The following is a 14,998-nucleotide window of genomic DNA, read 5'->3' as shown; positions in this document are numbered from 1 at the left end:
AGGGAATGAATACTGAAACGCGAGAGGAGGGGATCTAGTTCTCCAAGCCGCGGCCGATAAGTTTTCGCACTGTAAGTAGGTACCTAAGTATTTAATATACATCGACGGTAATATTTTATTGATTTCTGACGTTTCCGTCTAATTTTTGTCTATGCTCATTTTTAGAGCATATTTTTTTCAACCTGTAGATGTTTTACCGAACTCTACAGCTGACATACAGACCTACAAACTTATCTGGAGAATGAAATGGGGAAGCCACCGTCGAAAACTACCCAATCACGACTCGTAACTGGCAAAATCTGACATTCGAAAGACGTTTTAAATATGGCGTCCTATGGTACCTAGTTCGTAGTTCCATTCTCCAGATAAGTTTGTAGACTGTGAAATCTTTAACGTGAGATCTGGCGGCAGCGCTCGTGTTGTATCTTGTCTATGGTTTTCGATTTCAAAGTATTGCAAGATGATTGTAAGTACCTACTGAAAAACGAGAGTAGGGGATGTAGTTCTCCAAGCCGCCGCCAATCACCGTAAAGATTTCGCACTGTAGGTCTGTATCTCAGCTATAGAGTTCGGTAAAACATTTACAGGTTGAAAAATATGAGTCAAATCATTGCCCACTGAAGAAGGAAGCCGGTACATTACACGACTGGTCCTACTTTTCGCTCCTCCCGTCGTCTATGGATGACTTGTCATTGCCTGGCCTTGTCTATAGAGTGCTCATACCGACGCGTCTGTCGTGTTCACTTGTCGGAGTATTCTTAGTTTCAGATGTCTTTCAGATTATTTTGACGTATCTTAAAGACCTTGGAGTTCATCTGATTTAGTGGTTATGTATTATTAATAACAATTGGGAGGACGATCAAAGTAGGTAAGTAAACTTCTTCTGTGTAAGTATAATAATATCATAATACACTAGGACGTTTGTCAATGTGACAGTCGATTCTAAACGACAATAACTTATTTATGCTCTTCAGTCATTATAGAATACTAAACTCTGCTTGCAAGTACGTTATCAATAAAAATAGTATGGCAGTGGACCACTCGTTGCTTGTGCAAAAAGTTATGCTCAGGCTTTATTAATCTAAAGATTCGGTGGTCAAATACAATTGATACTTTGACAGGATATTTTGTTTATAATTTCCATGTTCTTCTTTCCTTGATGTAACACTTATAAACAAACGAAACTATATTTTGGTTTGCCTAATAAGGTACAACAAATCATGTTTATATTCATTAATTAAATAGGTACCTACTTAATGTTTCAGAATATTATGTAGGTAGGTATGCAACAGCTAAAGAATACTGAATTTTCCCCAAAGAGCATAGACAATTTAAATTTTTTGTCGAAGTCCTAATGTCTATTGTCTATGCTAGAAGCCATGCCATTAATTTATAGCCGGTGAACACGTCCGCACAGCGCCTGATGTCGTGAAGCAATTGATATCAAATACCGCATAAAATGGAGGTGAAAACCGAAACAAACGATGAACGACTGCCTGACGAAACGGGGGAAGTGTTCAGCGACAGTGCATACCAATGGATTGACATAAATTTTATCAAAAGCAAGGATCCATTTGACGTGTCAGTCAAACAGGAAAATATCGAAGACGACAACAATAGTATTCATTTAATAGAGGTAAGTAGATTCATAATTTGTTTAAGCGAGGTTATTTATAATGTTGTTTACAAATGCGCAATCAATTTATAAACGGAAGTAAAGACTACTCTTCAAGGCTAACTACAATAATTGCGATTATTCTTTTGCTGCTCCACATTAAAATTTGAGGGAACAAAAACGTTTATACAATGATTTTTCCTTCGAATTTAAAATAAGGTATCTACTGTAAAAATAAATACTTACTAAGGCCCTCCCGTGGAGCAACTGAAATCCGACGGAACTGAAACTAAAATCCCAACTAGTACCTATCTAGCTAATGTATTTCAATGGCGGCTCGCTGACGGCGCGACTGGAATCTCTCAGTTTCAAAACGGTCACGAATACTAGTCGCGCGGTCTCTCTAGAAGTTTCCAGTCACCGTAAAACAGTGGTACCAATATCAGTAGATTCAGTGAAAAATCATATTTTCTTACCAAAATTGGTAGCACTGCGTTACAAGCGTCATGTTATAAAACCATAACAACCCAAGACGTCAAAAGTACAAGATCAGCAAAATTGAAATAACCTAATTGTATTCGAGTAAACGCAGCAGCGTGCGTGTTATCAGTTTTTGTATAAAAAACCTGATGGTCCAGTTTGACAGTTTGAGGTTATGTGATTTTTATTTCCAGTGGGTTTAAGTAGCGCCGTGTGCGCAGCATCACATTTGTCAGTTTATGAGTTCCATCACCGACCAGTTCCGTCAGATTTCAGTTGCGCAGTGGGAGGAGGACCTTACAGTTTTGCCAATTGTCGTTGACAAAAAAATGTCAGACGAGGTATGAAAACAAGCTATTTGGTAGGAAAACACGCTAGATTTTGTGAAAATAAAATTGCAAGTGAATTATTTACTTATTTCTCTGTCGTCCTATTTGTACTATCTGTCGAAAAAATATCGGTGCGTGTACTTATGTACGCTCGTTAGAAGTTATACTTTGGCGTAACAAAACAAAAATAAGAAAACAAAAAAATAATCATCAATAATTACAATATCGTACATCGTATACAACGGAGACGGTACCAACTTTAAAAAATTTTAGCGGAGTTTTAATTGTACGCTTGTTAACAATACCATGTAACTGGATCGATGAATTTTCTTACGTTTAATATGTACCTACATTAAATTTATACAATTAATAGTCGTCATCAATATTTCTTAGAAAATATTTGACCATCGTTTTAACTGAAACAGGCACGTTAATTGAGCGTAGTTATACACAAAGCAGCCAAGCCACAATTTTGAAAGAATGAGTTATTGTGATTTCCATAGTCTCACATGTTTGTTTTACGTTCTGTACAAAAAAATCTCACATAAATGCGTTTTAAAGATTTTACAAATCGCAGAATATGATTTTTTCGATCTGCATAAATCAACCAAGCTTCTGTCATATAAATGCGTTTTAAAAATATGCCATTTTCGATATGCATAAAGCAATCATATGGTAATATTATGACGTACCTAATTAAAATCCTAACTGTGTAACTTTCATGTAAAAATTAGTGCCAGGCAGCTAAATATTAATTTATAATATACGAGTTTTTCGAATTATTTCCAGAACTTTTAAATTCCCATAATAACTGAGTAACTTAGAAGGTTTTTTTAAAGAAAATAGTTGCAAAAATAAAGATTTTTCTTACAAAAATAAGAGTTGGCTGCATCCCAGAATGAACATTCATTAAAAAAACGGGTTTGCACAAAACAGCCTGGACTGCTAAAACACCATAATTTCATAGATTTTATGCTTTTATCTATTGAAAAGTTACACAAAATCATAACTTTATATAATATCTATCATTCAAAATGTATAAACAGTATACACAGGCTTTGTGGATTTAAAGAAACACACTTTATATAAAAGTGCTTCTATCTCTGATTGAGGTCGGTGTGGAATGGCTGCTTTGCGTATAACTACGCTCAATTATTTGACCATAAATACCGTACTTATTAACCATCCACATATCTCAGTCTTCTGATCTGCATGAAAGGAATACGTGGTGATATAAGTCTTTCCGAAATTAAATCCAACGTTGCGGGATCAAGAGGTATTTCTGAAAATTGTAAACCATTGTACATTGACATTAATTGTATATTATTTTTATTTAAAGCTTGAACGCATGTGGTGCATTGCTTAATATTTGCTTCTGATATATTAGATATAATCTTGGTTAAAATTTCATCATGTCCAGAAGATGGAAGTTTTAAATCGTCTTTGAACCACAGACCTATCACATACGGAACACGCATGTCCAAATGAATTATTGGAGTTTTTTTTTTAAATTCATCATGGGCACTTCTGAATCGATTATAACCGCTGTATGGCAAAGATGAGTTTTAGTCCATAACAACTCAATGTATCTGTAACGTGTTAATTGGTTGTTGATTTTTTTTCTCTGAGCTCAAAACCGTTAATGATTGTACGTTGATGTTAGTGGAGCAGTTTGCAATGTTGTATTACAATTATCAAACGTAGAAGAATCGTGTTCATGACGTACCTGGCCTGCGATTTCCTAACCATCGACTCGTGTTGTCACCCGACGACATGACTTAATTGTGACGTAAGCCAACACACAGTCAAGGCAAGCCGCCCATCGCACACGGCTCACCATAGATATTATGCTGAAACGCCTATTTGTGTATGGGTACAATGGATAACGCCAGTGTTTGAGTAGCGTTAATTTCTCGAATGCTATTATCACTCCTATAGTACGTCACAATGATGTCACATGACGTCATGTCGACCGGGCAACTTCAACTCGCAAGTTATAACATAAGGCCTCTGAGCTTGAACAATAATTAAATTACGATTATCATGTGCTATATGAGACACAGATGAATCGCGTACGTTTCCATCAACCCGATCCACTGTAATATTAATAGACTCAAGTAACGGCTCAGGAGTTGTATCATGCATAGGTATCTGGATTTCCTAAAACACTAGAAGATCCGTGATTTAATGACTCAGTTTTATTCAAAGCCATTTTAATATTTTTAATTCGTAGTCTATAATGTCGCATGCGTTCTGCTGCTGTCGTAGCTTTTTGAATTCTCGTTTTTATTTTATTTTGACCAACAATTATAAATTCGTCCCCGAGGCAACGGAACAATTCGACTACAGACCTACAAACTTACCTGAATAATGGGATGGGGAAGCCCCTGTCGAAAACTACCCAATCAAGACTCGTAACTGTACAAAATCTGACATTCGAATGAAATCTTCAAAATGGCGTCCTATGGTAAATCGTAGTTCCATTTTTGACCGTTCTACAGATAACTTTGTCGGTCTGTATCAAACTTGTGTTTGTATGCAGCTGACACATGCGCGTTGGGTATACCCCGATCACGTGGCTAACTTCATACTTTCGCGCACTTTCGTAACAGTATGCATGCGCAGCTCTCAATTTCAATCTCTACCAAACGCCCCAAAACAAGTATAATAATGCTTCAAATACACTCTATGACGATCGGTCATATATATGTCGAAAAACCCGTTTCTTATGTTGGCGTCCTGTGTCACAGGGTGTAAATACGATGTCATAGCTGTCATACAATATGTAGGTATGTATAATATGTCGGAATGGCATAGATTTGACCATAGACACTAAATCGCTCTTAGCATATATGTGCTCGATCGTCATATAGTCTATTTGAACCTTAACTTCAAAAAAAGTGCAAAAATCCAAAAACTGCCAATACGTGTAAAAACCATATATTTTAACAGAAATATATTTCAAAATTGACAAGAAATACCTATTCTGTGTCAACGGCGTTCACGTTTCATTTCATGCTGGAAGACGAGGACTTCTTTTTTATAGGTCACATATAGAGAATTAAAGATCATACCTTTTGGATGAATAATCGTTAAAATATTATTTTATATACGCGGAGATTCAGAATAATATACAAAAACATTAAATAATTCATGAAATTGATTCGTAGTGTTTTATTTCTCGCTAAACTAAGTACCTAGAGTCTGTCTTCTATTAGCTGGCGTGCGGTTCCCCCCCCTCGCTTCAGCATCCATCTCGTTCCCTCCCATTGAAAACTTGCAACAGTTGAACGCGATGGCACAATGCTTTCCGTGTTACGTGTACGCCAGCTTATAGAATATAGACTCTACCTACATACTTGCATTAGGTATCAGATAGTCAGATATTTAATACGCATGAAAATACATAAACTAAATATCTAGCGTTTTTTCAACACATTTAAAGATGTTGCACAAGAGACGCCGAATTGGCAACGCTGCTAACTAACCACGTTCCTCACTTTAGTTTCAAAATAACCAGTTGTTGAGTGACACAGTGCATCGTATTAACCATACTTATTTAGTGGAAAATGCGAGAGATTCTATCGTCGCTGTGTTCGGCGACGATCGTTGTGAATTCGCTCCATATTTATCTAAATCTTCGAGTATTACTAATTGTTTTATCACTCGAGCTAAGAGCTATTGTATTTGATCACCTTTAATTTGTCATCATATCTCTTTGTCAGTAATGCAAGACTAAAAAAATATGTTTCCTGGGGCAGATGTGATGCAGCGCTCGTTCACTTTCCAAATGCAGTCATTAATTGGCACCCACTGATAGCAGAAGCAGTAGGAAGTCTTCTCCACCAGTGAGCTGAACCTGCCTGATCATAGTGGTGATACTCTTACCTGATATTAATAATGTTGTTATTTTCAGAAGCGTGAAAATGCTATAATCAATATAATGTATGAGAATGATAATAAAGGAGTCATCATTAAAGAAGAATTTGATGAAAACGCAATCCGCAAAATCGATAATGAGAATCCGCAACCTGGCTGCTCCAATTCACAATACAGGTCATTAGAACAGGTACGTTTAACAAATTAGGTTATTTTGTTATCCTAAAAGATCTTTGTGAAATAACGTCACTGTACAGGCCAATTGCCGTACTCCTCACTTTTCGCCAATGTGACATTTTGGTGGTAATGGACTTATTGCATAGGTACTCTTACACGAACTGGCCAAGTATCATAAATCCCAAAAAATATTTCATATCAAAATAATTCAAAACTATTTTTAAGCCATTTGTAACTTGACAAAAAATATTGTTGCCAAATGCTGAACCCTCTCTTAACGTAATCCACCCAATTTGTAATTCAATAATAAATAAATATTATATAAAATAATAAGTTAATCCAATGCCCAGTTTTTTTTTCACTTCCCAAACAATTTGATATTTGACTGTACAGTGGCGACGTGGAACAAGTGACTTTTAATAGTTTTTTTTTTTTTTTAATTTGAAAGATCGAAGCGTTCGTGGCATTGTTAATTAAAAATAATTTCGGGCATATGGCCACCGCAGCTGCTCTCAACAAATTCTAGACGCCCAATTAAGATCACTATTTTTCAAACACTACTAGCCGTATACCACGAATGACACAAACAATGTTGGCATTCAATGCGTCAATGGTTGCTGGTTAATCGACATAAACTGGTGTCGTCACGAAACATCAAAGCAAATAGTCCAGATATGTCAAATCGAACAACCTTTGAATCCAAATAACATGTCCGTTTCTCGAAATCAACTTATCGTCAAATTATGAATTCAATGAGTCGATGATTGCGGCTGCCGTATAGCACATAGCGCCATCCTGTTGAAACCACATCTCGTCCGGATGAATGTCATCGATGATTATAGTTCTGTAATACGAGTTCCAGCCTCATTTTTGATGAAATATTGTCTAATGATACCACCAGCTTGTTAAGAGCAACAAACAGTACATTTTTATGGTGGTGTATGAACTCTTCTGGATCGGTACCCATTATTTCATATGCAGTAATTAATTACAAACCGTTTAGCAAAAATCAGCCCCATCGCTTTTTTAATTTTGCAATAAAATGCAATTGTTATAAAGAAATGAAAATATTATTAATATAAAATTCTACAGGTTTTTAGAAGGTTTGTCGATAACTATTTCGGTTGTGACACCATTATCAAGATTATTCAGTTAGGCCGTTTGCCTTTGCTTAAATACTATACGTATAGATAGAGACAGAATACATTTTCTTATTCGTACAAAACAATATTATGGCTTTGTATACTTATTAATAATTGTAATATTATTAATTCTTTGAAAACCCTAAGTGGGTTATTAATGGTTATCAAAACAAAATTTATCGAAAGTACAGTGTTCGAGTGCTATGGTTATTTCTTGACATTATTAATCAATTAAAATATCAGTATAATTGTGTTAATCATGTACTTAAATTATATTTATTTATTATATTAAATTATATCTTGTTTAAATTATAATATGTATTTCTCCACCGTTGATCCTCTTAATAATTCACCTGTTTCATTTAAACATGCTATCTCCAAAATTTTGTATAAATAGATATATAATGTATTTACTTATACATAATATATATATATATATATATATTCTTTTATTTTTTATGTTAGTTTTTTATTTTTCTTTTTTATCTATTGTATATCATTTAATTATTCATTATTATTCCTCATTTTTCTCATGTAATCTTCTTATGTAATTTCTTTATATTTATGTTATTTTACTCTCTATCTTGTTAGGCTTAACTATATTATAATGTGTATATGGAAACTTTGCTGGTTACAATAACTTTTTATTTTTATATTTTAAATTTCTGTAATCAATATGTAACTGTTTGTTTTCCTTAATAAATAATATAAAAATATTTAATAGTGGCGACGAATGCATTACCAAATTTAATAGCTATCGACAAACCTTTTAAAAACCTGTAGAATTTAATATTAATTATTTTTTCATTTTTTGTAAAATGGAATTCTTCCAAGTAAATGCTAACTCAATTAACAATTATTATAAGTTGCGCGAATCGATAACCTATGATCTAAGTAAATTTTGACAATTTTGTTGCGTGACTCTATTCATGATGATTTTCCTGACTACTAATCATACAGTGAGTCAAAAAGTAAGCGCAGAATCACAGTCGGTTTGACAGTTAACTCGTTCGTAATTTCCATCCAAGCGAGAAAAAAACCCGTTATTTATCACAATTAACCGTCGAACACATAGTATCTCTGCAACATTTGGGTATATATACATATTTTATATATTTAAAGATTATTATATTGAACATAGGTGCCTATCCTTTTTTGTAGATTTCTACTCAGCAATGCTTCTCAGTACGCCACATTAAACCACTGTGCATCGTTGGAAAAGATACAGTTAATATCCTGGCCAACAACGACATAGCACATGCAACCAATAAAATCATGTTACAGCATTCTGAGATAACCATAGATGATGAAAACGTAAAACAGGAAGTTCAAAAATTTTACTTGCCAAAGGAAGTTCGAATTATGTTGGGAAGAATTACATATTTTCCACGTAACTTTATTTGCAATAATTGTTGGGGAGTATTTGAATCTATTAACAACCTAAATTGTCACCACATTTCATGCACAAAGACTCAGCGGTCATACAAAATGCACACTGCTACAAGATCACATCGATGCGATGTGTGTTTTAAAAAATTCTCGAAAATAGGTAAACTCAAGAGACATAAGATGATACATACTGGTGAAAAACCACATCAATGCAATCTGTGTTTCAAAAAATTCTCGGAAATTAGTTCTCTCAAAACACATAAAATGTCTCATACTGGTGAAAAACCACATCAATGCGATGTGTGTTTTAAAAAATTCTCGGTTATTGGTCATTTAAAAACACATAAAATGACACATACTGGTGAAAAACCGCATCAATGCGATGTGTGTTTTAAAAAATTTATACAAATTTGTGAACTCAAAACACACAAAATGACACACACTGGTGAAAAACCACATCAATGCGATGTTTGTTTTAAAAAATTCTCGAAAATTGGTAAACTCAATAGACATAAAATGACACATACTGGTGAAAAACCACATCAATGTAATCTATGTTTCAGAAAATTCTCGTTAATTGGTTCTCTCAAAAGACATGAGATGTCACATACTGGTGAAAAACCACATCAATGCAATCTGTGTTTTAAAAAATTCTCGTTAATCGGTTCTCTCAAAAGACATAAAATGTCACATACTGGTGAAAAACCACACCAATGCGATGTGTGCTTGAAAAAATTCATAGAAATTCGTGATCTTAAAATACATCAAATGAAACATACTGGTGAAAAACCACATCAGTGCGATGTTTGTTTTAGAAAATTCTCTACAATCATCATACTCAAAAGACATAAAATGACACATACTGGCGAACAACCGCATCATTGTGATGTTTGTTTTAAAAATTTCTCGATAATTGGTCATCTCAAAATACATAAAATGACACATACTGGTGAAAAACCACATGAATGCCATGTTTGTTTTAAAAAATTCTCAATAATTGGAAACCTCAAAAGACATGAAATTACACATACTGGTGAACAACCACATCAATGCGATCTTTGTTTAAAAAAATTCTCGGTAATTGGTTCTCTCAAAAGACATAAAATGTCACATACTGGTGTAAAACAACATCAATGTGATGTGTGTTTTAAAAATTTTGTGCAAATTGGTCACCTCAAAACACATAAAATGACGCATACTGGTGAAAAACCGCATCAATGCGATGTTTGTTCAAAAAAATTCTCGGAAATTGGTAAACTCAAAAGACATAAAATGACGCATACTGGTGAAAAACCACATGAATGCGATTTTTGTTTTAAAAAATTCAATCGAAGTTATGAACTCAAATTACATAAAATGACTCATACCGGTGAAAAACCTTATCAATGTGATGTGTGTTTTAAAAAATACTTACGAATTAGCGTTTTTAAAATACATAAAAAGTCGCACACTGTTTAAAAAACCACGTCAATAAATATTTGTATTCTCAAAATGTATAAAATGGCACATATCAATGAAAACCCACATCAATGCGATGTATGTTTAAAAAAACTCAGTCGAAATCATTATCTTAATTTAAATAAAATGACACATACTGGTGAGAAACTCCACCGATGCAATGTGTGATTTAAAAAACTTATACAATTTGGTGATCTCAAAAAACATCAAAAACACATGCTGGTGAAAAACCACGTCAATGTGATGATGTGTTCTGAAAAATCCCAACAAATATATAATTTGAAATACATAAAATGACAAATACTGAAAAATTAACCATTAAAATGTATGTTTTAAAAATTTGAATCGAATTAGTGAACTCAAAACACATAATTGACACATACTGGTGAAAAAAAACATCAATGCGATGTTTGTATTAAAATCAATTAAATGCATCAGTAGCCTGATGCTTGAGTACCTCCGCTACACGGAAATACATTGTAACATGTATATCGGCTTCGTTTAGGAAAAAAGGCAATCCTCGATTTTTCGAAAAGTGCTTTTATTAAATATTAACAATGTACTATACAACTAAATATAGGTTCTGTAAAAAATTAGTAAGCCGCAAATGCCGATTTGTTATCTAAATTCAGGTTTTAATTGAGCTTTAATTAAGTTTTAATTTAAAGAAAAAAGCATTTACCCTCAATTTTAATGATTTTCTGTAATAACTTCTTTAATTATTAGTAGATCAAAAAGATATTATACCAAATCATCAATCATAATGCACCCAATGTCTATGCCTATTTTTTTATTAATCAACCCAAAACGTTTTTTGCCTCCTGTCTCCTAAAGCCAGGCGGCTCTCGAAAATTACTTATTCAAAGCAAATCATCGAAGAAAATTTTTTAATATTCCTACCATTTCATCTAATTTAATGAATTATATTATAAATTTATCATGTTATGTAGATCCTTCGGAAAAAAAATATTAAATTATTCTATCTAAAATAAACTACAATAAAAATTGCATCAGTCGCCTAGAGATAGTCGTCTAAATGTATTTACGTTAATTTTGGCACTCGTGGCACGCAGCAGAGTGGCGTATCGGAAGCGTGCTGGGCCCATAACCCAAAGGTCCGTGGATCGAAACCACGTTCTGCTAGTTACTAATTATTACCTATAACTGGTATTTCCCAATTATGATTTTATTGTAGGTAGTTATGCCAAATATACCCTTCCTATATAAATGTCCCCTATTCTATATCAAAAATATCATATAGAACAACAACTACCATCCTTTAAAATCACTAGGTATATGCCCCGCTGATTTGCTACCCCTGATACATATCACTAAATAATATTACGCGCTCAGCGTCCCTTGGCATAGAGTGACCAAATTTACAGATAAATATCCAAAATTCCCCGCCGGCCCTTTACTTCCCCAAGAGTATTGCGTCAATTGCATTGAGCCACTTTACGAGCTGTTGGCGAATTAAAAAGCGGGCGATTCAGCTACTGTGATTGCGATGATGACACACAAAACTTTTCATTCGCTGAGAAGCCAGCAAGCCAGCGACTATTTTGACAACATAGTTTGATTTTTACCAATAGGGCTCTACTGTGCAGACGCAGTAGGCCCACGCGCCGGCGTATAGCGCGCAAAGTTGACAGGCTTCAACTTTTCTTGGTAGATTGTTTACAATATACTTGTTAGCTTGTTCAATGATGACACTGGGCGACTTTACAGGCAGATTGTAAATTCGCCAACAAGTAGCTCGTAAAGTAACTCAATGTCATTGACGCTTTAGACGCTCTTGGAAAAATCAGTTAGTTGAACTTTTACCCCCAAAACATAAAGACAGAGTCGATTGTACAGGGTAACAAAATGCCATGCGGCACGGCCTTATATCACAATATAGCCTCCGCTTGTTTCAACCCTTATCAGTCAGTGCGCCCCTTATTGTTATTGTGTTATTAATGAATAATGTGTAAACTCAACCGTGATAAAAAAAATGCAAGTGCAATAGAAACCTAATTATTGCGTGCCCATAATTAACCAACCCTCAAATGTCAGCGTCGTGCAAAAGCAAAAGGCCCCGTTGAATCGTTAAAAAAAATAATGTAATAAAATCAATGCTTGTCCTATTGTAATAAAATTTAACTCTGCGCGGAGTCAACCGATTAAAATGTGTTTTATTTTATACTTTTGTCCCTTCTAATGTGATACCAATTCCTGTAATGTCTCTCTCTCACAACACCCAAAGCACCAGAGACGAAGGACTTCATACACCTGCAGTTCACCGTAGGTATACTTACAAAAGTTTTTTTTTATAAGTTTATTAGGTATTTACTTAGGTATTAATTAGGTACTCTCACAAGACCCGAAAGACCTCCAAGGTAGAATGCAAGAACTCGCGGATGTCAGTCAAACGGTCGGTCTAAAGATAAATGTCTCAAAGACAAAAGTGATGAGGAATTGTTTTTCGGACCCTGCGATTATCTGTATTTATGGCACCCAACTCGAGCAAGTCAGCAGCTACGTCTATCTCGGACAGCAGGTGTCCATAGACGGAAGCATGCACGATGAAATTGTTCGAAGAAAAAAGCTGGGATGGAGTGCTTTCGGACGTCTGAATAGTATCTTCAAGAGTGACCTACCATTATGTCTTAAGCGTAGGATGTTCAACCAATGTGTGCTACCCGTGCTCACGCATGGCTGCGAGACGTGGACCCTCAACACGAGAGATGTCCAAAGGCTAAGAGTCGCACAGCGAGGCATGGAGAGGTAAATGTCGGGCATCACGCGAAAGGACCGTAAGAGAAACTAATGGGTTAGAAAGCAGACAGGAATACGCGATATAATAGACGTTGCCAAACAGCTGAAATGGAGATGGGCGGGGCACATTGCTCGCCGAAAGGACAGCCGCTGGACAAATGCCGTCATCCAGTGGTACCCAAGGGGCATGAAACGGCCACAGGGCCGCCCGAAAAGCCGCTGGATTGACGAACTGGTAAAGTTCGGCGGAAATACATGGCAGCGAACGACACAGGACCGAGAGAGTTGGAGAAAGCTTGCGGAGGCCTTCATCCAGCAGTGGATTGACCCCGGCTGATGATGATTAGGTATTTAAAAAATGTTTAACATGACAATGACAACCGACTCATTAATATTTTATAGTATTACTTTCTTAAGTATCTACTTAGTTAAAATCAATATTAATGGAAGGGTACACATAAAATGTTGTATCGAGGCACAGCATTGGGTTTATCATTATATTATAACCATCATACGAGCATTAATAATAACACCAATATTAGACCAAGTAGGACTTGTATTCCCGTTTTTCACTTTCAAGGCGAGTGCTTTCAACAAAGCCATCGGAACGTCTGATTCGGTTCACAGCCGACTTTATTTAAAGCCATAGCATTCGGAAACTTACCAACAACGATTGGTCCTACCTTTACTGCCCTTCCCATTGCTGTCTATGGATGACCTATCACCTATCATTGTTCTATAGCAGTGATGGCAAATAGAATTTGATCGGCGTGTCAAAATAAACCGATTATTTTTTAGTTCGTGGTGCGTGCCATTGCTTTGTAGGATAATCTAAATCATATTAATTGAATATAAAAAAAAAAAATTAGGTACATTGGTGACTACATTGTTTATTGAATATATAAAAAATGATACACATAAAATTAGTAATGAAAATAAGGAAATATAGTCGAACTTGGTTTTACGATCACGGAAATAGCGAGATCTCGGATGTAATGAGGAAACATTTGTTGACATTTTAGTTTATGACTTTTCATACGTTTATTAACTTTTATAACGAGCCACTTACTGCTCGGGTATACCGAGCAAAACTGTTAATAAATGTCGTTCGTTTAAAAACAACATTTTCGACCCTAAGCAATAAAATCCGACCGGGCAGTTAACTAGACTGATGCCGCTGGGATGGGATTACGTTTATGACACCAGTTAAGTGTCTAAGTACCTAATTGGTGTTTTCGCCGACAACATTGAAAAAGTATCCACGCATATGGTTAAAATTGCATGTAAAAAATCCAAGATTTGTGAAGTCAGTATGCACCTAGTAGCGCCGGCGGCTCATTTCAATAAACAACTTCTTTTGTAGTTTATGAATGCCATATTTGTTTCGAGGATTTTTACGATGGTTTTCAGATTTTTTATATTCTATGCTTAAATAGAACTTTGCGCGAAAAATGTTATACAACGATATAAAGAGTAATGCTTATAACGAGCAAATTCAGCCGGTCCCATCTTCCTCGTAATAACCAAGTTCGACTGTATAAAAACATTTAATAGGTAACACATTAATTTTTGTGTGAGGTTTTTTGTTTTATGTTATTTGCGAGACTTTTTCGTTACTGAATTGGAAATTAATATATGCTGCTGAATCTACCTTATGCGTCAATTACATTGAGCTACTTTACAAGCTGTTTGTTGGCGAATTTAAAAGCGGGCGATGCAGCTACTGCGATTTGATGATTACACACAAAACTTTCCATTCGCTGAGAAGCCAC

At 35.1% G+C, this 14,998-nt stretch overlaps 1 protein-coding gene across 1 annotated transcript; it reads left to right on the top strand.

Annotated features, from left to right (window-relative positions):
- LOC147076344 (uncharacterized) lies at positions 1-12,627 on the top strand. The gene is made up of 4 exons (XM_085941723.1): positions 1-71; positions 1,397-1,636; positions 6,341-6,493; positions 8,784-12,627. The coding sequence occupies exons 2-4, from the start codon at positions 1,460-1,462 to the stop codon at positions 10,467-10,469; spliced, it is 2,016 nt and encodes a 671-aa protein (XP_085797849.1). The 5' UTR covers positions 1-71; positions 1,397-1,459; the 3' UTR covers positions 10,470-12,627.
- The last annotated feature ends 2,371 nt before the right edge of the window (positions 12,628-14,998 follow it).

This window comes from Rhyacophila brunnea, unplaced genomic scaffold (assembly GCF_057557595.1).
Source record: "Rhyacophila brunnea isolate RB1 unplaced genomic scaffold, BYU_Rbru_1.0 scaffold_13, whole genome shotgun sequence".
Taxonomy (NCBI): Eukaryota; Metazoa; Arthropoda; class Insecta; order Trichoptera; family Rhyacophilidae; genus Rhyacophila; species Rhyacophila brunnea.
Note: the sequence above shows the minus strand (reverse complement) of the source record. Positions and strands in the feature narration are given on the sequence as shown.

Bases quoted from the DNA above. Each gene is read 5' to 3' on its own strand.
- LOC147076344 (XM_085941723.1), top strand. From the start codon at position 1,460: ATGGAGGTGAAAACCGAAACAAACGATGAACGACTGCCTGACGAAACG. The intron at 1,637-6,340 runs GTAAGTAGATTC...TGTTATTTTCAG, and splicing joins ATAGTATTCATTTAATAGAG to AAGCGTGAAAATGCTATAAT. The intron at 6,494-8,783 runs GTACGTTTAACA...CCTTTTTTGTAG, and splicing joins AATACAGGTCATTAGAACAG to ATTTCTACTCAGCAATGCTT.